We start from the raw sequence: 24,917 nt of genomic DNA, 5'->3' as shown, positions 1-24,917 counted from the left end.
TTCATCGTGTTCATACGGGGGAGGATTGCCAATTTTTTTTTTTTTTATTTTATAATAAGAAAACTTTACTGTCGAGGAAACAAAATAAGAAATACATGAGGGGTGGGATGGTAGAAAGGAAACTCGGCGGACGCAATGGATAGGATACGTAAACTTTGGACTTTGGTAGATCTACACATGGGGGGGGGGGGGAAACAAGCGCTCTCGACGCGCTGTATCAGTTCCGTGATGCTCTGAATTGGGTTCGGAAAAGTGACGACGCTCTCAGCGTTTTCATGGGGCTCTCATGCGGAACGTATATATATATAGCTGATATTTCATGATGACTTGTACATTTTGTTCTTCCATGATTCTCTTTTCACCAGTCGCGCATTGTAATTCTTTCTTAAATGTTGGGAACTCTCGGGGGAAATTTGTCCGAGTCATGCCACCCGGATCGTCCAGGCAGTGTTGGGTCTCTGCACACACATTTTTATTGTTACCGATGAAATAACCCCGCCGCCGTCGCGGCACGCACTCTCTTTCGCTATCGACGATGAGTAAATTCGCTGTTGTTATTTTTTCTTGTCTTCGTAGATAGGTGCATTCAAATCGTGGGGTCGGGAAATTTGTTCTCTCTCTCTCTCCTCATTCCGCCGATGCCCATCACCTAAATAGCGCCGATGTTTTCTTCCAAGAGGTTTTTAGAAGCCGATAGTATGTAGCGTGCTGTAAACTGACGGTGAGGAGTTGAAGGGAGTACATGTACACAATCGGACAGGAAATTTGTTCTTTGTTTTTTTACATAACAGAGACAGAAGAAACACACGGGGGTAAAAATAAAGGCGGCCATCCAATTCACTCTCAAATATTTCGGAGCTACAAAAAGTTACAAATATTAAGTGCATTATATTATATAGGTACACATTTCTCTTTAACTACGGATTACTGCGCAAACGGCGCACAACTACGACGTTTACCCTTTGAAAACGTCGTTTAGGAAATTGCGAAATTACTGTATATAAATTCAACTCTGAATTGTGTGCGCTACTGTTCGTATGGTACAACTAAAAAGGGATGAAATTTCGGTAAATTTTTTGTTTTTGTTTTGTTTTTTGTGCTCGATACGAGTCGATATTAAATGTAGATGGTAGAATATAATAACTCAGCAATCGTAATAGACGGAGCGCACGTCAGCCAAAGCCGAACTGAGACTAGAGCCTGCCGCTGGAATGGTTTCGTAGATGGGCTCCGATTTCATCAAAATGTATTCGTTAGTAGCGTGGAGACCGGCGCCGTTCTCTTTGTGGCCGTCAAACTGTTCCGACGTCGACTGCTGGCCGTCGCTCAAGTGATGATTGGTGCTGCTGCCACCAGCGTGACTCAGGCCGGCGTTGCCTTGTCCGTAGAAAGAGCAGTTGACACTGGTGGCGTGATTCGCCCCGTATCCGCTCAGATACTTGTCAAACTCGGATCGATCAATGTCGCCGTCGATAAACTCTTCCGGCATCACCGACGGAAGATAATTATCGCCTAATCCGCCGTGATTAGCAGACTGACCTGTTGAATAATTTAAAAGAATAATCATTTTAGACATTTTGAGTTCGTTTGCGTGGAATAGTTTAATACTAACCGTTTTCACAGCGATGGTAATCGCGGTTGTAATCGGAGCAGGCCTCGTTGGAGTAGCCGCTGTTGGTCATGTAAGACTGGGCCGGATTGTAGAAAGAGCCGCCGGTCGACTGACTCGCCGCTTGGTTCGAGTTGAAGAATTGCCCAACGTACGGATGGCTTCCTCCACCGCCGCCGTTCTCCGGTTGCTGCTGCTGTTGAGGTTGAACTCCGCCGCCCATCATGGTCGGACGGTATGGGTGAGAGACGCTGCGCAAAAAAGCCGAGGCCGACGAGAACTTGTGAACCAGTTGGAACACGGCCCCGTTCTGTTGTTGCTGTTGTTGCTGTTGGTTGTGTTGTTGCAGTTGGTGCTGGCGCTGAAGTTCCTCTGGATGCTGGAGCTCGTCCTGTTCCATCGGCGACATCTCCGGTGTGGGAAGTGAGCCCAGGCAGTTGGACGGATGAGCGGAAGTCGATTTCGAGTGGTTGCCTTTCGTCTCCACCTTGCTGGAGATGAGCAGATAAGGTTCGGGGCTGCCCTGTGGCGACGAGTCGGGCGTCTGTATCCCGCCGTTGCAAAGATCACGGTGGGCCTGGAATGCGTGGCTACCGGACGAAACTGGCTGTCGGCCGTAGAGGGCGTCATGGGGCATCTTGGCCGTGGTGCTGGACGGTCGGTCGGCAACCGAATTCAGTTCCGCCTCGGCACCTTTCTTATTGCCACCCGCGGTTGCTGCCGCTGTGGCCCCCGTCGCCGCCGCCGTCCCGCCGCGCTTGACCTGCTTGCGCCGCCTCGGTCGGTACTTGTAGTTCGGGTGCTCCTGCAGGTGGATCACGCGCAACCTCTCGGCCTCCTCGACGTACGGCCGTCTGTCTTGCGGCGTCAGTCCCTTCCATTTCTTACCTGCAATTAAGACGAAAAAAAAAAAAAAAAAAAAAATTAGGAAAACAAAATCAATTTATTTTTTCCGCTTTTCCCGCTTTTATTTTGTTTAAACAAATCACAAATCTTTTCTGGATAACCACCAAAAAGGTTTCTTGTTTTGTTTCTGCGACTATTTAAAGAACGACGGTGTTGTGAAAGCTCTTTTTTTTGTTCGTTTATTTATTCGTTCGTCTTCTCCGGTTTTATTTGATTTCGTCACCCGATCGTGTGGCCTTATGTTATTCGACGAGGGGCTCTACACTCTGAACTGGCAGTTGACGATAAATGTGAAATAACACCGACTTGCGTTGCGTGTTATTTCGCCGTGTCTGATAACTTGATGATTTGAAATCAAATTGAGGGGCTGGCTTAAACAGTTTGCACTGGGAGAAGTCGCCCTTGTTTGAATTGACAAAAGAGAAAAACCCAAAAAAGAGAAACAAGGAAAAAAAAATTTCACAAGAGAGCTCGATAATAAAATAAAGTAAGAGCATTTTTGCGCTTCAGTCTTACATAATAAGTCTTGGCAAGAGGGGAAAACAAAAATACAGCAGTCAACGACTAGGCTCGGGGTGATATCTGTCCTTTTGTGTACGTAATGAATAAAAGAAAAAGGAGAGAGAGAGAACGCACAACCCAAAAAAAAAGAGAAAAAAAAAAGCGAAAATAAAAGAATAAGATTTCCTATTGTTTGTCCGCAAAGAGATTCATGATTATTTTTACGATCTCAACTCTCTCTCTCCCTAGCTGCTCTTCTGGGCTGCTCTTTATGGTTTTTAATCAGAGGTCTCCCTGCATTTTGCACCGGCTGTCCCGGAATATATAGGCTCTAGATGTGGTCGTTATCACGCAAACCGTTAATTACCCTCGTTATATTCGTGTTCAGGAGTCGTAATAATTTGTGGATACACACACACACATACGACGACGACGACGTCTATCTGCGCATTCACAGATCCAACCCCCGCGTGAGTGTGGAACGTGCAAGTGTATACAGCAGATGAATGCGAAAGCCAGAAGGGCGGCTCTACTAGCTGAATGTGAAGTCGGACGGGAATCAACCCAATTCAACAACCCTCCACGGATCCAAAGTGGCTGCTGCTGCTGTTGGGATCATTTACGAGCGGCTTTTATGTCCAAGTAGCTCCTATAAGAAAAGCCCTTTTATTTGGTTTTATTGCTTTTAATAGGTCTCTCCGAAACGACGACTACCGAAAAAATAAAGAACCCGACTAGAAAATAGCTGAGCTGCTGGCGGGAAAATTTACTTTTTTGAAAAAAAAACAAAAATCCAGGTCGATCTTCTTTAGAATTTCTCACTTCTCCAATTTCATTCTTTTCTGTCGTCTTTTACTTTTTCTTTTTTTTTTCATTTTAGTTTTTTTTTTACGAATAGAAAATTGAAAAGAACGAGAGAGTTTTCGGGACAAAGTTCCGATGTCGCGACTCACAGCAGCGGGAGTTCTGCACTGAACGCGGTCCTTTTTTCTTCTTCTCCCTTCAATATTACCACTACCCTATAGCCTTTTGTATTGTATCGGAGAGTCAAGATCTCTCTCTGTTGTTAAACTTCTCTTTTCTTCCCTCAAAAAAAAAGTTTCATCTTCTCTTTTTTTTCCCTTTTAAAATTTTCTATTCTCTCGCCATTTTCTATGGGCATTCATCGTCCTCCTTTTCTTCTATCGTTTCGGGATTTTTTTTCTTTTTTTTTTTCGGGAAGACGATTGCAATCTCAACCGGGAATGAGGCGACACACACCGCCGAAGAGAGAGAAGAAACGCGCAGGGCATCCATAACCGAGCGCGGGACATGTGCCATTACTATTGAAGGCTCATCAACTTGGTGCCTAAATAATACCAACAACGGCGCGGCGGTCCGAGTTGTGTTGTTATATACCTTTCGACTCGAGGTTATCAGTCCGTCTCGAGGCCAGCAAGCTGCTCAAAAGACGACGCTATAGCTCTCTTGTGTGTCATTCACTCCGATGACCGTCACCCCCCCACCATCCAAAATCGGTTGTCTTTCTTCTTCCATCTTGAATTTTTTAGTTTTTCCCGCTTGTTATTTGAACGTGACTTGAACGGAGCAAAAAAATTTCCGCGGGGGTGCGGCGTCACGACGCCAATACGGCCAATCTTTTTCCAACTTTCGGGGAAAAAACGAGTCCCGAAACAAAAAAAAAAAGGCAAAAATACAAAAGGCACGGATTTTTGTTTAAGTTCTTGTTTTTGTTAGTCCTTCAATTTGTTTGTTGTTTTACAAGTTTTCTCTTCTATTCGCCGGTCTTTTTTAAAAAAAAATTTTGACAAGCTTTTAAACTGTCAAAAGAGAGAAAGCGGGGACCCGAGTTGAAAACGTCACCACCGAACTGTGACGGTTCAAAAAACTCGTCCATTCAACCGATTCAAGTCGAGAAATGACATTTTCGCCGTCTGTTATTTAAAAAAAAAGGGAGTTTCCGCCGGCTCGCCCTAATCTTAATAAAGTGTAACGAGTTACTTAATAAGCACCGCCGCCGCCGCCGCCACTGCGGTAATAAGTAGACGAAGAAGAAAAATAATAATAAAACCTGTCCCCGCCGAGCTATAACGAAAACGGGACGTCAAAGTAGCGGCCAAGGCGCGTATCGAACTTGCCCAAATCGGGAGTTTGTCGAATCGCTGATTAGTACGGAAGAATATATTTATATATGTACACACACAACAGACGTTGCGGACAATGTACATAAAAAATGCCTAGCGACTTTTATCGGTATACATACCCGGAACCTGCCGCTTTTTTCGGGGTGTGTGAGAAGCCTGCTGGCTGCGCTGAGGAGAAGAAACAAATAATCGCTCATCACTTCATCAGTATTCCAGCAGCTATAAATTTCACACGCCGTCGTCGTTTTCCAGCTTCTCTCTCTCTGAATTTGTACACTGACATTTTCTTTTTCTTTTTTTGTGAGTATATAACATTTCTTGTTTCTCTTTTTGTGCATTTGATTCGTTGACGTCTTCATCTCTTCGATTTTTGTGTCGAAGTATTTTTTTGATTTTCGAATTGGTGGGAGGGAAATGTTCTGTGTGTTTTGTCATCGACCATTTTTGATCGATTATCAGTTGATCGATCGTTTCGACACGACTGGATCGTTTTTTTTCTCTGATTTCTTAACACATGTCTGGGTATTTCCATTTTGTGGTTAGAAGCTTCTTTTGATTCGGTTTCTAGCCTTTTTCTTTCTCTACAGTGACTTTTGCTGACCATTTGTTTATTTTTTTTTTATTCTCGTCGATCCATCGGAGTCACACGGACGGGAAAAAACAAAAACAAAATGGTTGACGAGAAAAAAAGCAACGCTGTAAGGGAAAGAGAGAAAAAGATATTGAGCTGAAAAACCGGTAGAAACCTGCCATTCCGGTCCGACAGGAATGCGCTTCATCCCTTCATCGTGATTCTCGGAAAGCGAATAATCTATAAAATCAGTCAGCCACACACACACACGCACACGCACAGCGTACAACCCCGAAAAAATGGGTTGATTATTTTATTTTTTCTTTGTGACGATTTGATTAATTGAGCCTCATCAAAGAGGCGAAAAGAAATCACACTAATCGTCTCACAGGAAAAATAAAATCAAATAAAATTTAAAAAAAAAATAAACCCCGCATAGAGTGGTGGCGTTCACGCCGGCGTGAGTCTAGAGATCCCAATAATTGGACAAACGTCGTTTCGATTTTCGTCCAAAAATGATGACCCGACAGTTAGGAGCCAAACAGCGCACCCATTTTCTTTTGACTCTTTTCTTCTTTTATTCATTTTGACGAGTTGCGTTGGATTTAAAAAAAAACTGCCGGGCCGCCGAGGCGCTGGTTCGTCATTGGGAAATAACCCATCAGGTTATAGAGAGATATAGGCCAAAGTTACGACCGTTTAGCCAGCAGGGAGTAAAGAACCAAAAATCTAAATGCCCGTAGAAAAAACCCAACCGGGCCCGTTGGCACGGCTTCGAGTCAAAGGGCCACACACACGCATCTAACATCACCTCACACGCTTTTTTTTTTCATTTTATTTTTCACGAAAAAAGAAAAAAGAGTTGCCGGCACACAGAGAGATTTAGACGGACGAGTAAAACCACCACCAGCACGTCTCAACTGCAGCCATGTAACACGTTGGTATGTATCGGCGTCCCAATCTGGTTTGGTTCGGGTTATGGTTACGGCCATGGCCGGCCAGATTGCAATCAGCCCCGGCGTATCGCATCGATATATAGTACCACCAGTGTCCTTATAACTAATACGCCATCTCCTCACCACCAACCAACCAAAAGAGCTCTACGCAAGGATATAACCTTCTCTTTTTTAGGTTGTTCTCGTATTTCAGGATTTTTATCTTCTTCAATTCTTCAATTTACATTCCCGCTTTTGGAGCGTGTGGGCGAGTGGTGTGTGTGTGGATGTGATGGACTCGAAGAGACGAATGGAGAAGAATGGACGTGTGCTGGTGGGTACAACTTGAAAGCCATTTTCAGGGGTTCCGATCCGTCAATCGTTGGGGAATAGCTCAACCGGCAATTGGCATATGTCGTATAGACTTGAACGTTGAATATCAAATCGGCTTTGGGAGATTTTTGTGAGAGCGCGCCAAAGGTGAAATTGATGCCGCCCGTCCATCACGAATGTGTGTTACGACTGTTTGTCTTTTGGCCGAAATAAATGAGCGGCCCATAGCGGCCGGTGGCCGTCGGCGAGAACGGACAAATCCAGCTCGTGAAACGACGCGGAAAAATGTAAATTCGAATCCCACAACAACCCAAAAAAAATTAGAAGACAAATAAGAAATAAGGGGAGAAAGAAACAAAAATTAAAGTAGCCCTAGTAGCCAAGTAGCTGTGGTTTGCTCTGTAATCACGGGGGGAAAGAAAAACTTGACCGCAAATGAGCGCTCCTATTTGTCCCCCTCAAACATTTTGGAAGGAGCTCTGCTCTCCCCTCAGCCAACTAAACCCGCCTTTAATTTGGCCTACCCCCCTCTACGGTAGTAATCACGTAATAGTAGACCCCGTGTTATATACAGAGTCGTCAGCCATATATACACATGCTGGACTTAAACAAGGGTGTGCGTGTTTTCACGGCGCCGACCGAAATCTCCAACAAGAAAACGACAAACAAGAAAATGAATTAGAGAATGATGACTACTAGTCTACGCATAGCTCAGCAAATCACCGAGTCTAGTAGTTTCATCTTATGATGGGGGGGCGTCTTGTTTATACGCCGCTGTGTGACGCGAAACGATCTCATCCCGTGTGGCTTTTGTAATGAAAAACAATTTTTTTAAATACTGCTCTCACAGGATTCCCGAAGAAACCGAAAAATAAAATGGATGCTGCCCCCTTTTCAATTAAGTTTCGTGTTTTACATGTCCAGTTTCATCAGCGACATGTCTCGCCTATAATTCTACACAGTTAACTCGGCGGTTCTATAATAATCACGCACTGAGCCTCGTTCTCATTTTCTTTAATGACCCCTGTGTAAATTTATTTTTTAACACTCGTAGAAATTCTATTTGGCTCTCACGTCGCTCGTTGTGCTGCTGACGACGACGTTGCAATTAAATTCAATTAGCTGATTCTTATTGCACACAGGGAGAATTATATAACGAAATAGTCAAGTCTCCGGGATTTAAAAAAAAAAAAAATATTTTAGCGTCGAGAAAAAAACAACTTTTTCTTTTTCTTTTTTTCTCTCTGCGGGTTTTTTTTAAGTCTAAGCGTGACGACGCCTTGATATCGGGCCGATGAAATTTCATCCGTTCGGATGTGCGTCGCTTACTACTCGTCTTCTATTCGAGCTGTGTGTGTGTGTGTTATACATACGTCTATCTATTCAGTGGGTGATTTGGGTGTTTTTTCATTATCGTTGAATATTCCAACGATTTCCCGCACGCGGGAAAGTTTTAAGAGATCCGAAATGGGAGAAAGATAGGATATATACAGACTGGTCGGGGTCGCTTCGTGCGTTCTCATTAAGCGTTGGGGCGCGGGATGATATGCGTCTAGATTAGTGCGTTTCAATCAACCGTACATAAATGCCGACCCATGGCCATCCTCATTTATGTATCACCCGACTCTCTCTCTCTCAAGTCTCAACTTGTATTTTTTCTTTCCTTTCTTTTGATTCCACATCTCTTTGCGGAATGCATTGCCGACACCACACGATCGACCTCATCACGAACGGCCCCGAGCTCAAAATCGCCGTCGACTGTTTCTTTTGGGGCTATTCAATTAACCTGCGAGTCGATAAATCCCGCAAGGGTTTGACAACAGTTCGTCCCGTACCGTTTCGGTTCTCCCTGCTGACGCCTTTTTGAACCTTGACAACCGTTTAATAAATCATCAACCGTCCGGAGTGTAAATTACAAAAATCAGCTGACGGCACCCCCAACAACATGGCGCCCGTGTGCCATTGGCGACTGCACATCAGTTCAGCCGAGGGAGTTGCGTCATCGCTTACGATAATAAGAACGAAAGCGCCAGGAATGTCCGAGAGAAAACTAGGACAGGTCATTTATTCATTTAACCGTCCGATGTGTTAAGTGAATTTTCACCTTGTTGGAATTTTTTTTTTAAAAGGAAAAAAGTACAAAGTCAAATGGGAACATTTCGATCGAATTGTTCCTTGTATAGAAAATATAAAGATCGAACTTTGTGCGTTTGAGGCGATCGTGACTCCATGTCTTTGATTTTCTTTTCGAAGCGGTGGCATCACGCTACTACACGCGGCCGCGCGGGTAATGAGCCACTCTTTTTTTTCTTTGTGTACTATGTATCACACGTGCCGTTACTCTGAAATGAGTGAAACAATACGTGCAACTGAACGCAGACACACGAGGCGATTTCAAATTGTCTCATTTCATTGAAGCCAAAAAACAAAAGCCCGCGCTTCCCTTCAAATTTGAATTTGTAAATTCATACAATTTCGAATGTTTCTAGTAAAACTCCCAAGGACCCCCTTCCAAAAAATAAACAAGACTCTCGTTTGGGCTAACGTCGGCGTCGAATTGAGTTAGTCCCGCATGAAGCCGTCCAAGTCGCCGCTGATTATCTCGCCAAGGCGCCGCGGAACAATTTCTGTGTTCGATTTGAATTTCTTGGGTTTTTCCCGGGGTTTTTTTCCCTTACGAGGGGCAGGGAGGCCACAATCCGATCCAGATTCGCTCATTAAATTAAAGCAGCACAAAATTAGAATATTAGAAGAAGGCGCAGTACCCAAACAAGAAGAAGAAGCGCCTACGCCTAACGGTATTCAAAATCAAAGGCTCAAAAAATCTAAATTTTGGGTTGTTTTTGTGGAACGGATATGCAACACGGTCTACGCAAATTTGTTTTTTTTTCCAAGAAAAAAAAGATCCTGAAGGGGAAAAAAAGGCATAGCTGGATGATTAGTGTTGTGAATTTTCACACCGGTGCCAACCCGACAAGAGTCCCCCCCTCTCTCTCTTCTTCTCCTCTTTCCTAAATGGTCGCCCTCGATGGCAACAACGTTAATGATCGACGATGGGAACCAGGTCAGTCGCTGGGGAAGAAAGAAAGAAAAAAAAACCCTCCCGAGTCCTGTATAGAATCAAAGTTAGACGCCATATTCCACGTCTATTCCGTTTTCTTTCTAGTCCCGGAGAGGTCGACCAGCAGGTCACCGAAAGAAGCACCACCAGAGCTCGGCTCTTCAAACTAATCTCTCTCTCTCCTTCTCTCGAGAGTCTCTTCTTTTGTCATCTTTCTTTTCTCTTATTATTGTAGCTCACAGAGTTTTATTTCTTTATTTTTTTACGGTATTAGTCTACGACGACGGAAATTATCCGCATTTTCTCTTCTTCCGCTGCGCGCACTTTGTCGTTTTCTGGATGGAAAACTCGTCAGCAGCAGTTCGACTTTGACTCTGACGGTTTCGTTTTAACTTTTTTTCTGGCGGAAAAACGAGCAGCAGCGAATGTTGTGTGAAAAGAAGTTAAATTTTAAAAAGAAAGAATATATCACGTTGGGCGGATCCACCTGAATGAAGATTAGCGCGGCTATTCTTCATCATCGTCTGCCCTTTTTCTTTTAATATCATTTTCTTCACTTCACGCGATCCTTAATAAATTCTATTGGTAAAATGTTTCTTCTTCTCTAACGAATTTTTATGATTTCAGAGAATGTTTTTTTTTCTTTTTTTACCTTTTGGGAACCCCTCCCTTCTCTCTCCCCCCCGGATGAATTAATGGGGGGGAATAGAGGGCGCCCAGCAGGTGGGCCCTCAGTGTCTCGGGGGCGAAAAGAAAAAATATCGTGGCCTCTCTCTCTCTGCTACGAACATTCAAATTGCGTCATGTTACTATACTCCGGACTCTATTTAAATTTAACTCAAATCCGAATTTAAAATTGACGAAAAATCGATGTAAATGTCTAGTAGGAAATGCTCAATGGCAAATTCCTTCAAATGAAAACGGGCAAAGCATTTAGGAAGTAAGAATTTACCGTAAGTAAAAAAGAAGAAACAACAAAACTCCAACAACAACATGAAACAAAAAAAGAGTGTCCCGTTTTGCTTCCCACGTTTTCTATATCGACGCAGATGTAGCGCGACGACAGACTGGGAATTGTCACCTGACTAGCGCCCCTTTTCACGCTGCTGGAATCCTGCAACAGGTGCCTGCTGGCGGGAGTAGGTATACAACCAGCAGCAGCAGCAGCAGCAGTCCCTTCCTATATAATGTTGTCCGCTCGTTTGGGCACGGCCAAATCGTTAAAATAAAAAGGCCCACATAAACACACTTAACGAGAGGACCACCCTATATAACTGTTCCAGATTGACCAAGTCGGCGTGACGATTTCACAACCTGGGCAGCATTGGCCAGGCGACTGGACAACAACCAACAAACATTTATTGCAGCTAAACACAGAAGAAGAAGAAGGTATACGTATGTACACCAGCAAACCGGAATTAGGCCATGAGAAAGGTGTGCTCTCTCTCTTTTTCGCTAGACCGTTCACTGCTGCGCCGCCACTCGTGTACACACGACCATAGTGCACACGATAAACGGCCAGGGAGACATATAGTGGCGGGCGAGGGATAAAACAGGTCCGCACCGACCAGCAGCGAATCATCGCTTTGATGTTTCTATTTTCTAGACTGTCGACGCTCGTCAAATGATGAGGTAACACGGCACGCACTTGTATCTACAACACGGACGTAATGCAATTGTTTAAACAAGCGTTCGTATAGTAGGTTCTCTGCTCTTTTTCTGTGTGTGTGTGTGTGTGTGTCTGACAACTGCATTTTCCTCCTTGTTGCTCCGGCCACGACCAATTTTCCTTGATGAAAAACGGCCTGGACGAAGCAACTCGTTAGGAGGATATCAAGACCAGCGTGTGGCCCGTTTAGAGATCAAGTGAATATCCAAATGATTTACAGACCGAGATGGCAGGGGGGGACCTCTTACACTAAAAGGCCGTCAGATAAAAACGAATGGCGACCCACATCTACTGCTGCCCAAATGCATGGGCCATAATTACACAGGCCAAGGTAGCGGCCAGGACCCCCGACAGTGGACTGGCCATTATCTTCCTTCGACTTCATCTCATTCTGGTCGCCAAAAAATTTAAAATTGAAAGATTTCATTTCCCTATTTCTGCTCTACTTTGTACTTGATACGGGCGGGGGATTCAAAAATAAACGAATAAGAGTTAAGACCAACCATCTCATCGTGAACCAAAAAATGACCGCCATTTACACGCCCGGCCGAATCCCATGGCTAAAAGAAAAAAAAGCCAATTCAACATTGGGTTGTTGCGGTGCCGGTTAGATAATCTTCTCCGTGTAAAATAACTCGGCAATTTTAAGTACAAAAAAATTGGGCAAAAAGGGAGAAATGCGGTCATCGGAAGTGACTAACGATCGTGCCAAAGTGTGGGATATCTAATAATAATACCAAGGCAATATAATTAGATTGAGAAGACTTACCGAGCATTTTGCTGAGGTCGGCGTTGTGAAGATCGGGATTCTCGTCGGCCAGCCGCTTGCGTTCAACTTTGGCCCAGACCATGAAGGCGTTCATGGGCCGTCGGACGCGCTGCTCGCGGGCCTTCTTCTCGTTGGCCGCCGCCTGTTTGCTGCTGATGCTCCCGCCGACGCCTTTGACCGATCCCGTCACGTTGGGCATCATCATCCCGCCCGCCTGCGTCCAGCACATTGACTGATCAGACTGGCCCATGTGGTGCAGGTAACCGCCGCCGTTCGGCTGGTGGTGATGCAGTTGGTGCTGCTGCTGCTGCTGCCCGTTCTGGTGGTGGTGTTGCTGCTGGACGTGATTGCGGGCTGCCATCGGGTAGCCGTTGAATTGTTGTTGCACTTGTTGTTGCTGCTGTTGCGGCCGGTTGTTGTAGTACACCGGGAATCGAGATCCGTTGGGATGGCCGAGATAATTGGCCGACGACGACGGCGACGGCGGCGGCAGAGGTGGCGAATTGAATTCGAATCCCGTCTGCATGTTGTTGTTGTTGTTGAGGCCCGTGTGGTTGAGCTGTTGGATGTTGTTGGCGTAAGGGACGATGCTAGCCCCTCCGAATCCTTCCATCTTTATTTTTTATCGTTGGTTTTATTCAAGAAAGAAATGGAGTTAAACGAGTTGCGAGGGTTTTCAGTTTCAATTAAATTTTCTCAAACAGGAAAAACGATCGTGAGAGTAAGAGGAAACGCCAAAAAATCCGATGACAAATCGTCGACGTACCTTCAATCGATATCTGATCGTCACGGTTAGTTGAACTGTCGAAACGGGTTTGAAAACGAATTGCACCTTTGGTTACCTAACGAGTCCGGCACATGATATGAATTTTTTCCTTTTTTTTTTTTTTCTTTTTGTCAAAGTTTCCCTTCCTTCGATTGTCGGCTATCGTTTTCACTCAGTTTTAAATATTAAAAAAAAAAATTCACAATGAACTTGATTCGATTTTTGTCGAAAACACCGGCGGGGTTTTGTAGGTGCCCCTTCCTCTCAACAACCAAAAACACAAAATGACAAAAACTGAAATTTGAATAAAAACCAAAAAAGATTTAAATTCGGCGGGAAGTTTTGTTTTGTTGTAGGGGGTTGGGGGGAGCTGAACGCGGGGAGAGGTGTAGCACAGCCAAGAGCTAAAGGACGACTGACCAACAAGTGGTTCCACCTCCCAGGGTCTCAGCTCCTTTGGCTGGCGCTTTGCTGGAATGGAAAAACGTGCGGGCGGGCTCATGGCCTCTGGCGTCACGCAACTCGACGTCGCCTATAGGCCACAACCCCTCCTCTCTGGGCTGAGTTGTTGTTGTTGTTGCAAAGCTCCGTCCGTGTGTGTGCCTGTGTGCTCTATGTTGTTGCCGTCCCCGGGGACTTTTTCTCCCGTGCACAGCACCGGGGTGTGTGCTGGTTGTTGTAGATATTTCGTTCATTTCTTCACGTGTACAACAAGTTGAGCCACTTATTCGACAGCCATTTTATTTTTCCAAACGGATTTGAAACTGTTTCGTCCGGTCGTCCAGTGGAATCCATTCACTTTGTGTGTGTTGCACAGGTGAAAGAAGATATTGACGAAATGGGACAGGTCTAAACATTGGCTGGGTTCTTGATATGTAGAAAATTGAACGAGAAACTCTCCATTTGGTCGGCTGAGATTGTTGTGTGTGATTTGCATCAGCAATCGAACAGCAGACGAACCAATAAGGTGCGGGGGGATTCGGTTGAGGTGTGTGGATCAGATTCTTCTCTCCTGGGCCAACATCAATTCCGCTATAGTTGGAATGTATCAATACATCTGAGTGGAAAAACATTTAAACACGAAGAAAAACCGTACATAATACTACACGGGTCACACCATTTTGAACGGAAACCCAACTGTTTAGTAGTTTTTTTTTTCACGAACTTAGGTATACGTGCGCATACAGGGACATTTGCATTGTACAGTTGTTGTTGTGTTCTTTTCGAGGCTGTTGAGTCTATTCCTTGTGTGTGTGTGTTATTTCCCTCGATAATTTGGTTAAGTTGACTATTTGACTTGATGCGCGGACATACGGTACGCGGTCCACAATCCTTTTGGTTCATCCCTCCAGGCGCGGCCGGAATCAAACCCAGCCGAACGTTTGTTTCCAACTATATACTGTACATATAGAATTTTTCGTTAAAAAGAATATAAAGAAGAAGAAATAAAAAAAACGGCATTTAACCGAAAATTTTCCCTCGGCAATCAAAGAAGAAAAAAAAAACCGAGAGAAAATGTCGCTCCGGATTAACATGGATGTATAAATAAACGCGGCCGCATTTTATATAAATTGCCGTTTCGATCCATCAACCCGAACAAAAAACAAAAAACCCGGCCGTTTGGCACGAGACAAAACTATTCGTCACGGGTGAAAAATACCCAAATCACATTTTTTTTTTTAAATACAAAAGAAAAATGTTTCCACACATACCGGAGAGTTAAAGACATTTTAACCAGCACGTGTGTAAGAGTGTGGTGTGTGTTGGTTGGGTTCATGAGTTTGACAAATTAGCGGCCCATTACAAATGAGGGGTTGCCTGTTCTACATACGACACCTGATTATATTATCCTCCCCGTCCAATTCAAAGCTAGAGAAATACAAAATAAATACGTTTGGAACATTTTTTCATGGACACGTCTGCTGCACAGAGTTGCTGGGCCCCCCTTCTCGTTCAACTTCCGAATTTTCTTTTCCCCCTCATCACGTAACTTTTGTGTGTCTTGGTGTCCAACTCTGAGGAATTCATTCACCACGACACGGATTGCATCCCCCCTCACACTCGTGTACCTGCGACTGGCCAAGCCATTTCGCCCGTCTAAATTAAATATACACAGACGTATTACTGAATATATATCGTTTGTGTGTGTGTGGGGTTTTATTTTTCTTTCTATTTCTGTGTGTAAAATAGAGAAAGAAAGAAGGGTGGTTTCGGACAACATGGAACGGCACTTCCGGTCGCCACTCGTGCAGCTAGGCTCTCCCTCCGCTCGTCGCTCGGGCTCCAGCCAGTTGTATGAATAATCAGGAGCGGGCCACCACCCGTCGCTACTGGACTATAGTCCAGTGCTATATTTTCTTTTTTTTCTCTCTCTTTTATATGATGTTACACACGCCAAGCAAAATGTGTGTGTTCTCTTACTGCTGGCTGCTGCTGCTGGCCAGACAACTGGGCAGTTGTAAACCGACACCGCGGTGTGTGTGCGGATGCCCGGGCTGATATGTGAAGGGGATTGTAAAAAGCGAAAACCCAAAAAACAAAACAGGGTGAGGTGTGCGAGACTAGAGAGAATAAAAGAAAAGAGGATGGATGGATGGATGGACGGAGGGGAGAGCTCATTGCGTATAGAGAGAGACTGCGTAATATAACAAGCGTGTTCCGTGTGGTAGAAATATACACAACCACCGTAACTTGGTCATCATTAAGTAGCCGAAACGAATTCGGAAGCTCCACCTATACAATCTCATCACGGACGATGTTGTTTGATTTTGTTGTGTGGTGGATTTATTCGAGCATCCGTTGCGCCGATGAAATTTTAAAGCGACTTGCGCAATCATTTTTTTTTGCAGTTGACTGGGAAAATAAATGAAAATCATTTCGGATGAGAGACTTTTTTTCCGAGAACCATCTATAATAAAGGTCTGAGATGAATCGGAATAGTTAAAAGCCGATTTTTTCGGTCGCTAAATCCGTGATGGACAGAAATGAGCATGTGCAGCAGCAACCCCTTTGGGCTGGAATTCGGGTTCGTTAGGAGCTCGAAATTCTTCTTCTTCTTTTTGTAGTTGTTGTTGGGGGGGGGGGGGGGGGGGGTTTCGTCTGCATCCTTCCTCATTTGGCTATTTAAAAAAAAAGAACAAGACCCTCTGAATCACAAACGAGCCAGTAGGTGTGAGCCTATAGGTCTCGCCTATAATATCGTATAAATACATCTTTACCTACCTATATGCTCGACGCTGTTGTGTGTGTGGCGAGTCTTGGTGGTGGTTGGTGTAGTGGCCGGGTCCGTTTGGCTGGTGCACAGCACAACTAATGGGCCGGCCCTGTCCGTGATTAGCTCGCTCCGGGCATTGCCACACACCACTGGGGGGTTTCTCTCCAGCAATCCCTTTTAACACTGATGATCGACCCCCCGCTGTTAGACAATCACCTGTTTCTTTTTTTTCTTTTTTTCTTCTTCTTTTATCAAACATTTTCTTCTTCTTCTTCTTCTTCTTCTTCGCCATCGCTTTGTGTGTGTTCTCTTCGCACCGGGTTCAATCAAGAGAGCCTCGATCAACGCGCCGTGCGCTCACGTAATATTATTTCTTTTTTTCTTTTTTTCAGATATTATTCATTTTTCTTTTTCTTTTCAAGGGGGAGGATTTTTGAATTTTTCTTTCTTTTTTTTTAGTTGGAATTTTTGTTTGGGGAGGAGGAATAAAAGGGACACAATAAAATGTTTCTTTCTTTCTTTGTCTGGAAATCGCGTGTGTTTTTTTTAGGGGGGAGAGAGAAAAAAATATTTGGTCTGATTGTTTTCCCCTCCGGTTTTTCCCGGACCTCATTTTCCTATTCCAAGTGACATGGGTATAATACAAATCTAGATGTATACAGTATATACATATGTATAATAATAGATCGGTTAACAAAATACAAGTCGACGACAATAGTTTGTATTATTTATGACGTCACAGAGATATATAGAATGAGGGAAGGACATCTCGTGCAACAGCGGCTAAATGCAACGAGACTCTTAGTATTTTATTTCTACCTGTGTCGCAATGCGTAGACAACATCCGCTCGGTTGTTCACAGTTGGTTGTTGTCTTTTTTATTTGATTGTTCCTCTATATTCCAAATAAAAGAAAGAAAAGAGATCTCAGACGAGAGAGTCTTTCGGATCGGAGAACGTCACAAAAGAAAACGAAATAAAACGCCGGCCCGAAAGAAAAAGAAAAAAAGCAGAGAGGGAAAGTTTTTTTAGATTTTTTTGTTTCCCCTTACCAATTTGTTGTTGGCTGGCCGCGTGTTGTCGTTCGGTTGCGGCCATCACACACAACAGCCGATAGCCTAAATAAAATAGAGAGAAAAAAAAATCTCAAATGTTGTTTTCAAAATGAAAATAAAACTAAGTCAAGGCTGTTTAATATCATTTCGGATTATCGTGTTTCCCTTTTTTCTCTGCGTGCACGAGAGGGTTAGAGAGCCCATATTGTCCGAACGAAATTTATAATAAAATAAGGGTCAGTTTCCAACACACAAAAAAATGTTGTTTTTATTCTTTTGATTCCCGACGAAATTTCTCTTAATTCGAAATGTAGTTCAAAGCGGAAACTGCACACGCAACTGGGAGGAGATGGTGGAAGTAGCAGACGATGATGAGAGCGCGTCATTTCACGTAGTCTGGGAGAAGAAAAGTTGTGTGGGATCTGATGAGCCCCACCGCGGTTAGACCGCCGTGTATACGTACACATATCACCCGGCATCAACAGGTTACCGTGTCACTAGCTCACTGCTGCTGCTGCTCTACACACATCACCATGTTATACTACACATCGTAGACGTTACACATATCGTACAACTGATACAACCACACCTTTCAACCTCTTCTCTCCTTTCTCTCTCCCATACAGGCCGTTCGGGAAATTCTTTTTTCTTATTCAGCAGCCAGAAATCAAATTCTGCGGGCTCTTTATTTCTTTCTTTTTCTTGCCAAGACTTTCCAGTTGGGCTGAGATTCCGTCGAGAAAGAAACTTCGTTTTCACGGAACACCTCCATATGTCGTCGAGTAGTTCATTTTATTTATTTTTTCACGTTTTACATGTGACGGGGGTTCGCGTGTCTGGCGGAATGGTAGAATCTAATAGGGCCAACATGTCATTGTGTAATATTCCGGGCGGAAGTCAGACATTAAAGTGAAAACACACGAATGATATATACATGTACAAGGGTACAACATTGATACGCAGTAGTACAATATCTGTAATGTTAAATCTCTGATGAAAATATATCTTTTCTTTAATTCTACAATAATTCTAAAATTCGCAAAATGTTTGTCTCGTTTCTTTACCTTTTGGGTTGTCCCCGGCTACCCTTTGCATAAAATCCTGCAATTTGAATAATTATTATAATCTCTGATAAAATAAAATTTTTTTTAAAAAACCTTTTTGATTACCCCCCCCTAGTGTTTCACCGTTGTGCTTTTTTGGATTCGTTATCGTTATCGTTAATCGTTATTTTTTTAATTTTTCATTCGTTTCGTTCTTCGTTTCGTTAATTTAAACGTGTCGCATTTTTCTGTTTTTGCGACCGTTATCGTTTACCTTACAATTTTTTTTTAGAACCTAGTTTTCTAAGGCCTGTTAGGCCAAATGATGTAGAAATAATTGATGCGAAAATAATGGCCTAATTCCTCGCTAGGGGATCGCTAAGTCGCTAGTAGGTGGTCATCCCAAAATTGAAAATTCCAAATTTTGAGGGGAAAAAAAGTTCCCCCTGGTGGTCAAAAAATTTGAAATCTCTACGGTTTTGATACGAAAAATTTAGCAAGAAATTAACGAAAACAACGAAAAAAACAGCCATTTCGTTATCGTTAACGAAAAAAACCAGCATTTTCCAAAAAAGTCGATAACGAGGCTCGTTAATACGTTATTTTCGTTGTCGTTATTTAAACGAGTGAAACACTACCCCCCCCCCCCTTTGCATAATTAAAAAATATGACCCCCCTCCTCCATTGCAAAGAAATAATGTCCCCCCTTCCCCCCGAAATCTTGTTTTTCTTTTTAAAATAATTACATCGACTAATGAATGAATATTTCAACTGATTAGAAAAACATTGAGCTTTTTCGTGAGAAAGAAATGGCAAGCAGCTCGGTGTTATCTAGCGACAGGTTGAGAGTTGAAATCTGTTACGGGTCGACGAATCGACGAGATAGAGGCGTTGTCGTTATATTTGCCGAGAAGAAGAAAACAGATAAGGGACGTCCAACGAATAAGGAAAAAAACCAATCAACCAATATAAGCAGCCCACGCAGAGTAGACAAGCGACACACGCAACGGCAGCAGCGACCTACATCAACGTTAGAAGGCAAACCGTCGATAAAAGACACTTGTGCGCTATATTATACAGTACGTATCTCAGAAATAATAGAAGAGACCGTGCCATTTATTTTCTGTCAAGTGTCTCCAAAAAAAGAAAAGTCCATTCAAAGTTTCTGCCAGTCACATTTCTCCTACTGTCAGAGGAAACTCAACGAGGGGAGAGAATAACGAAAAAGGCCATTTCTATTAAACTCTCGAATTACTTGTGTGCCACACACACCAGTTAAATATAATATAAGAGCAACCGGAGAAGAGCATTCGGACCCAAACGCTTGTTTTCTTAACTTCTTTCTTGTATTTGCTTTACACATTCAAATTGAAAAAAAAAGAAAAAAAGAAAAAAAAATTTCTTATTTTTCTCGATTTGACAGCCGGTTAATTATGACACTGCCTGCTGGCTGCCAACTGTTGAGTTAAAGACAACCCGAGTGTAATAATAATGACACAAAAAGGACCTACCCCACATGACTATAGCTGGGGAATGGTCCGTTTGTTGTTGTTGTACATATAATACCCAATTGCGTTTCCGTTCTGAACTTTTCTTTTCCAGATCTGATTTCAGTTTTAGGAGTATCCATCCAAAACGTTGGAATAGTCGGCCGACAGGTTCTCACGACGATGAATCAATATCAAAAGCAAATAAGCTGGGGACTGCAATTGGATGCTGCTGCTGCTGGCACTGTGATTCATTCAAACTCTAGTCAACAACTTGTTGCCATGGGAACTGCGTACAATTGAAGGGCTGGGAGAGAAAACGAAACTAAAAGAAAGAAACAACATTTTAGAGTGAAATAATCTAAGGGAGACATTCCTTCCGGAGCTGCAGCAGAGCCCAGAAAAGTCGTTTGTCGTTTCTCTTTTTCTTTTTCAGATTGGATTTACAAATTTGGCTCTAAACTAATTGAACAACGGAAGAGAGACAACAACAACAACAACCAGAAGAAGGGGGATACAGTGTAAAATATAGGCAAAAGAGAAAGAAAAGTCATCGAGACAAGACCGCGACTGGGAATTGCTTTCAACGGGGGGCGTCCCGAAATCTAAACGATCGCAGGGACACAAGACGCAAGAGCAGCGGCAGCAGATCGTTTCGACCGGGAGATGCGCAGATGGTAATGTCACCAGCAGAACAAACACGTAAATATATACACACACAAGGTCCCCTTCTTGCTGTGCACGTAGTCCAGCACCAAGTCGTCACAGGCAGAGCTGAAAAGAGTTAGATGATTATATTAGAGTTTGTGTCTATTTACAACCAAGTCTCCCGCGTTGGTTCATTCCCTTGTTTATTTGGCCCTGCAGTTTTTCCGAGTTATCGATTTGTATCTCCTTTTTATTATTTTCCTACCGACTATCTTAATGAACCTGCGAAAAAAGACAGACCCCAAAATGTACAGAAAAAGAAATCACCAACATTTAAGGCCGCGGCGTGAATGTGATGGCAAATCACCACACACATATGGCATATTATAATCAATCTTGATATCAAAGCCTAATATACCACACTCTGTCGCCTGGAAATTGTTTCTGCCCATTTACATTTTCTTGAGCCGAGAGTTTTTTTTTTCATTTGGCGGACAACCGTCCGTGTCACGAAGCCACCGTGTAGCGGATGTACCGCAAAGCGTGGCAACAGCAGCAGCAGCACGCGCGCTCTTCTTTTTCTTTTATTTCTTCTTTCATTATTTGTTTTTAGTGTTGGTCATGTCTTTTCTTTCTTTTTTTTTTTTCCTTTTTATTATTTCACGCGGCGAGTCGTTAGTTACGGACAAATCAGCCGCCGCCGCAGCGCAGCGCAGCAGCCACCGACGATGCGGCCGAAACGCTCCGTCGCTCTCGCGCGCACAGATATTGACCGCCGCCGGCGGCATCACAACGTCACATTTGGTTTAGTTTACGACGCTAACGGCGCGAGCTTCAAAAAAACCATACGAAGAGAAAAATAAAAATTTCAAGTTCATCAACAGCTCAGATCCGATGGCGAAAAATGCGTCACCTAATAACAAAACTAAAACAATTTTCTTTTTAACTTCAAAAAAAGTTTTGGGTTCTTTTTTTAAGCCATTCATCCTGTGATGTCTCCCATTTTTATACACATTTCGTTCGGTGCTGGTGGTGTGGCGGTGACGACGCGGGGGTGATGAAACGCCGCCAGAAAAGAAGGAAATCACAAATCATCAGCCCGCCGTCTTCACACACAATATCTCTTCTCCTCTGCGAGCTGACTGTCGCCGCCTTGACTTTTCTAGAAAAAAGGAAAAATGTTTTATTTTCTTTTTCTTCTTTTTTCAACACATACGAAACGAATCGTCAGTCCGGCCCCCTTTTTCTTCTTTTCCTTATTTCGCTCTTTATTTTCCAGGTAGATTTGACTGTGTGCGATGCTTCTTGTTCGTGATTTGTGCAACGACACGTAACCCCCTCCCCCCACACAAAATGAAGAGGGCCTGATTTTATTAGACACAAGCGAGTGAACCAGTTCTATTTTCCCCCTTAAAAAAGAAAAACAAATTCAGGGAGGATCTGTGCTTATGTTATTAATTCCGGAGAGCGCATCAGTCGAATAACAAATTATTCTTCTTTATTTTTCTTTACATGTTTTAGGATTTATATTGTTGATTGGGTATACAGGAGAAATAACAGGAAGGTGTGAGAAGGCAGCCAACGCATCTACTTAATAATCACAGATATCTACTATATATCGGTTTGGTAGTATAGATTTCCTCAATATTTTAAGACCCAGGAATGTCTCTATTTGTTTTAACGACCGAATGATTGAAAAAAAAACTAGACGGCAGAATAATCGACGCTGGTTATTAGTTATTTTCCCGATGGTCGCCATATTGGAATCAAATGGGGGAAACATGCAGATGAGAAAAAGAGAAAGGGATCAGCAGCAGTGCTGGTTAAATATCCGTTTTTTTTTTGGGGGGGGGGAAGTTTTGATGATGAGTTCATTAAATAAGACGACTCTCCCGGCCGACTCTACACACACATCCATTGTTGTAATAGACTGGGCGATCGTCGGCGGAGATATAGGGAACATCCTCCTTTTCTTTTGTCTTGCCCCGCCCCCACATATCTGCGTTGGGGTTGCCTTCCATCCCCCCCCCCCGCGCGATTAGTCGGACGCAGGTTCAGACTTGAATCAAATCCACACGCACACGCGGGAGAGTTTTCAGTTGTCGGCAGGGAGAATTTGTTGATTTCCTCGTTGTGTGTGCTAGTTATATTTTAAAAAAAAATAAGATTTTCGGATCTGTACTGTCTGCTGTGCTACCTCCCCGCCACCCTGCCGACTATACATGTATAGATAATAGACTCTGATGAATATGCACGCCGGTCGATGAGCGGGTAATTTATATCGTCAAGTTGCTTCCTTCTTTGCCCTTTCTCTCTCTTCCTTTTTCTTCTACGAATGAAAGAAAAGAAAAAGGGAAAAGAAAAAGAAGAAGAGGGAAATCGAATGAAGCGATGGAACTTGTTCGCGTCTGTCTATATACGCGCGCCGATGATTTATTCACGGCGGCGTCTCCGTGACGCGCCACACGACCGCAACCTTCTTCTTCTTCTTTCTTGCTTCGGACGGCAGAGATGGGGGTGGGAGCCGCCGCCCCACTCTCACCAAGTCGCAGCCAATCAGGACTTAAAATAACACAACACAAATCCAATCATTTATTCTCCCCCCTTTTCAAACTAAATAATTAAACGATCGAAACAACAGCAACAACCGAATTACAACCTTTTTACAAATTTTCTTCAAAAGAATTGGAAAGCCATTCGTGAATTCCAAAATGTCGGGATGAATAACTAAAAAAAAAAAAAAATGAACGAAAAGTTGCCAAGATATTCCAGACGGATAAACAATAAATTAAATGCAAAATCTAACGGTCGGTCGGTTATGTAGTGTGTTGCAACATAGATGATGTCCAATCTGCTGTACATAAATATTATATACGACTGTGTTATTGATAACACCTTTTTTTCATTTCTCACGTTGGTATTATTTTGGTAGGAAAACCATTTTGCCGCCATTCGGTGTATAAATGTGCCATTGCCAAATGCGGAGCGACTGGATGAACGGGCGCAACACTTATAGTTGAATAAACTCACGTTGATGCGGATTGACATTGATCGGAGAGATTGTGTGCTGGGGCTGTTTGCATTCATATTTCGTGCACAACACACACGGGGATCCGGTTGATCCCGTGGTTTCTCTTTCTAATTTGATGGAAAATAACATTTCAGGCCAAAAAAAAGAGAGCGCCAGAGTTTTTTAAAATGATGTTGTAAACCCCTCAGGGGAAAAAAAAAAGAAAAAAAAAGTTGTATGAGAAATTGGTTTGACACGTTCGTTTACATTAACATAGCGTTTACAAGACGACGAGAGATAAAACAACGACGGCGGCGGCCGCGTGCAACCAAAATGGAGCAGAAAGGAAATCGAAGAGTTATAAATAACAAATTGGATCATCAACCTCAATCCGCTTTTTTTTTTATTTTCTTTGAAAGGTAACAAGTGATTGAATTTCGGTTCGATGTATTTAACATCCGTTTAACCCACAAAAAAAGAGTCCTCAGCAGGAGGACCTACGTAGGGTGGGAAGGAGCCAAAGGGCTGCACAGTCCCACTTTGGTCCAGGGACTCTTTTGGGATAGAGAGAGAGACCCAATTGGCTATTATAACTTTTTTTGGTAATGAGCCTGCGCGCTAACAAGTTTGCCGAGAGGGAGGAAAAAAAAAGAGGGGGGGGGGGCGTGACGTGAGTGTCTGTATGAGCTGTGATTAGTGCGGGAATGGAAACTATTCGAGAGAGAAAATATCACCGGACTCTCTTATTCTTTCCCCGATATCCTAAACGAATCCCAAACGGAGAAACAGTTGATTATTCTATTGCATAACAATCGGAAGAAAACCCCTCCAAAAATTCATCTATTTATTCAAATGTATACCAGGAACTTTGGAATGATTGAAAATAATATTCATCCCGACCCCCTAGTCTGATATACCAAGAAAAAAAGAAAATTCAAAGAAATCTGAAAATCTTTTTGGTCAAGTAGTATATATAATATACAAGCCAGAAAAGTCTGTACTAATTGGGACTTGATTACGCCTTCCATATTTTGTGTGTGTGTCTTTTCCTCAATCGTGGTCCCACGCTATATTACGTCCATAAATACCATCACATATATAGTAGGACTGGGACGATAGAAGAAAATGGGCGAGTCCCGCCACCGGCCATGACAACATGATCGGAAATTTAAGCCCGGGCGCCACAAATTTATAAAT

General features: G+C 43.3%; 1 protein-coding gene across 3 annotated transcripts; it reads right to left on the bottom strand.

Moving 5' to 3' along the window:
- Positions 1 to 47: 47 nt before the first annotated feature.
- Positions 48 to 13,702, bottom strand: LOC124209708 (repressor of filamentous growth 1-like). 3 transcript variants are annotated; one of them, XM_046607838.1, is made up of 4 exons: positions 13,265 to 13,702; positions 12,499 to 13,114; positions 1,613 to 2,497; positions 48 to 1,539 (listed from the first exon to the last, which is right to left on the bottom strand). In XM_046607838.1, exons 2-4 carry the CDS (start codon positions 13,109 to 13,111, stop codon positions 1,145 to 1,147), a joined length of 1,893 nt encoding a protein of 630 aa, XP_046463794.1. In that variant the 5' UTR covers positions 13,112 to 13,114; positions 13,265 to 13,702; the 3' UTR covers positions 48 to 1,144. The 3 variants fall into 3 exon arrangements, with proteins under 3 accessions (XP_046463794.1, XP_046463785.1, XP_046463778.1); XM_046607829.1 differs by having other exon boundaries at positions 12,499 to 13,111; XM_046607822.1 differs by having other exon boundaries at positions 12,499 to 13,702.
- Between the last annotated feature and the right edge of the window lie 11,215 nt (positions 13,703 to 24,917).

This window comes from Daphnia pulex, chromosome 2 (genome assembly GCF_021134715.1).
Source record: "Daphnia pulex isolate KAP4 chromosome 2, ASM2113471v1".
NCBI classification, from domain to species: Eukaryota; Metazoa; Arthropoda; class Branchiopoda; order Diplostraca; family Daphniidae; genus Daphnia; species Daphnia pulex.
The sequence above is the reverse complement of the archived record's forward strand: the minus strand, read 5'-3'. Positions and strand labels throughout refer to the sequence as shown.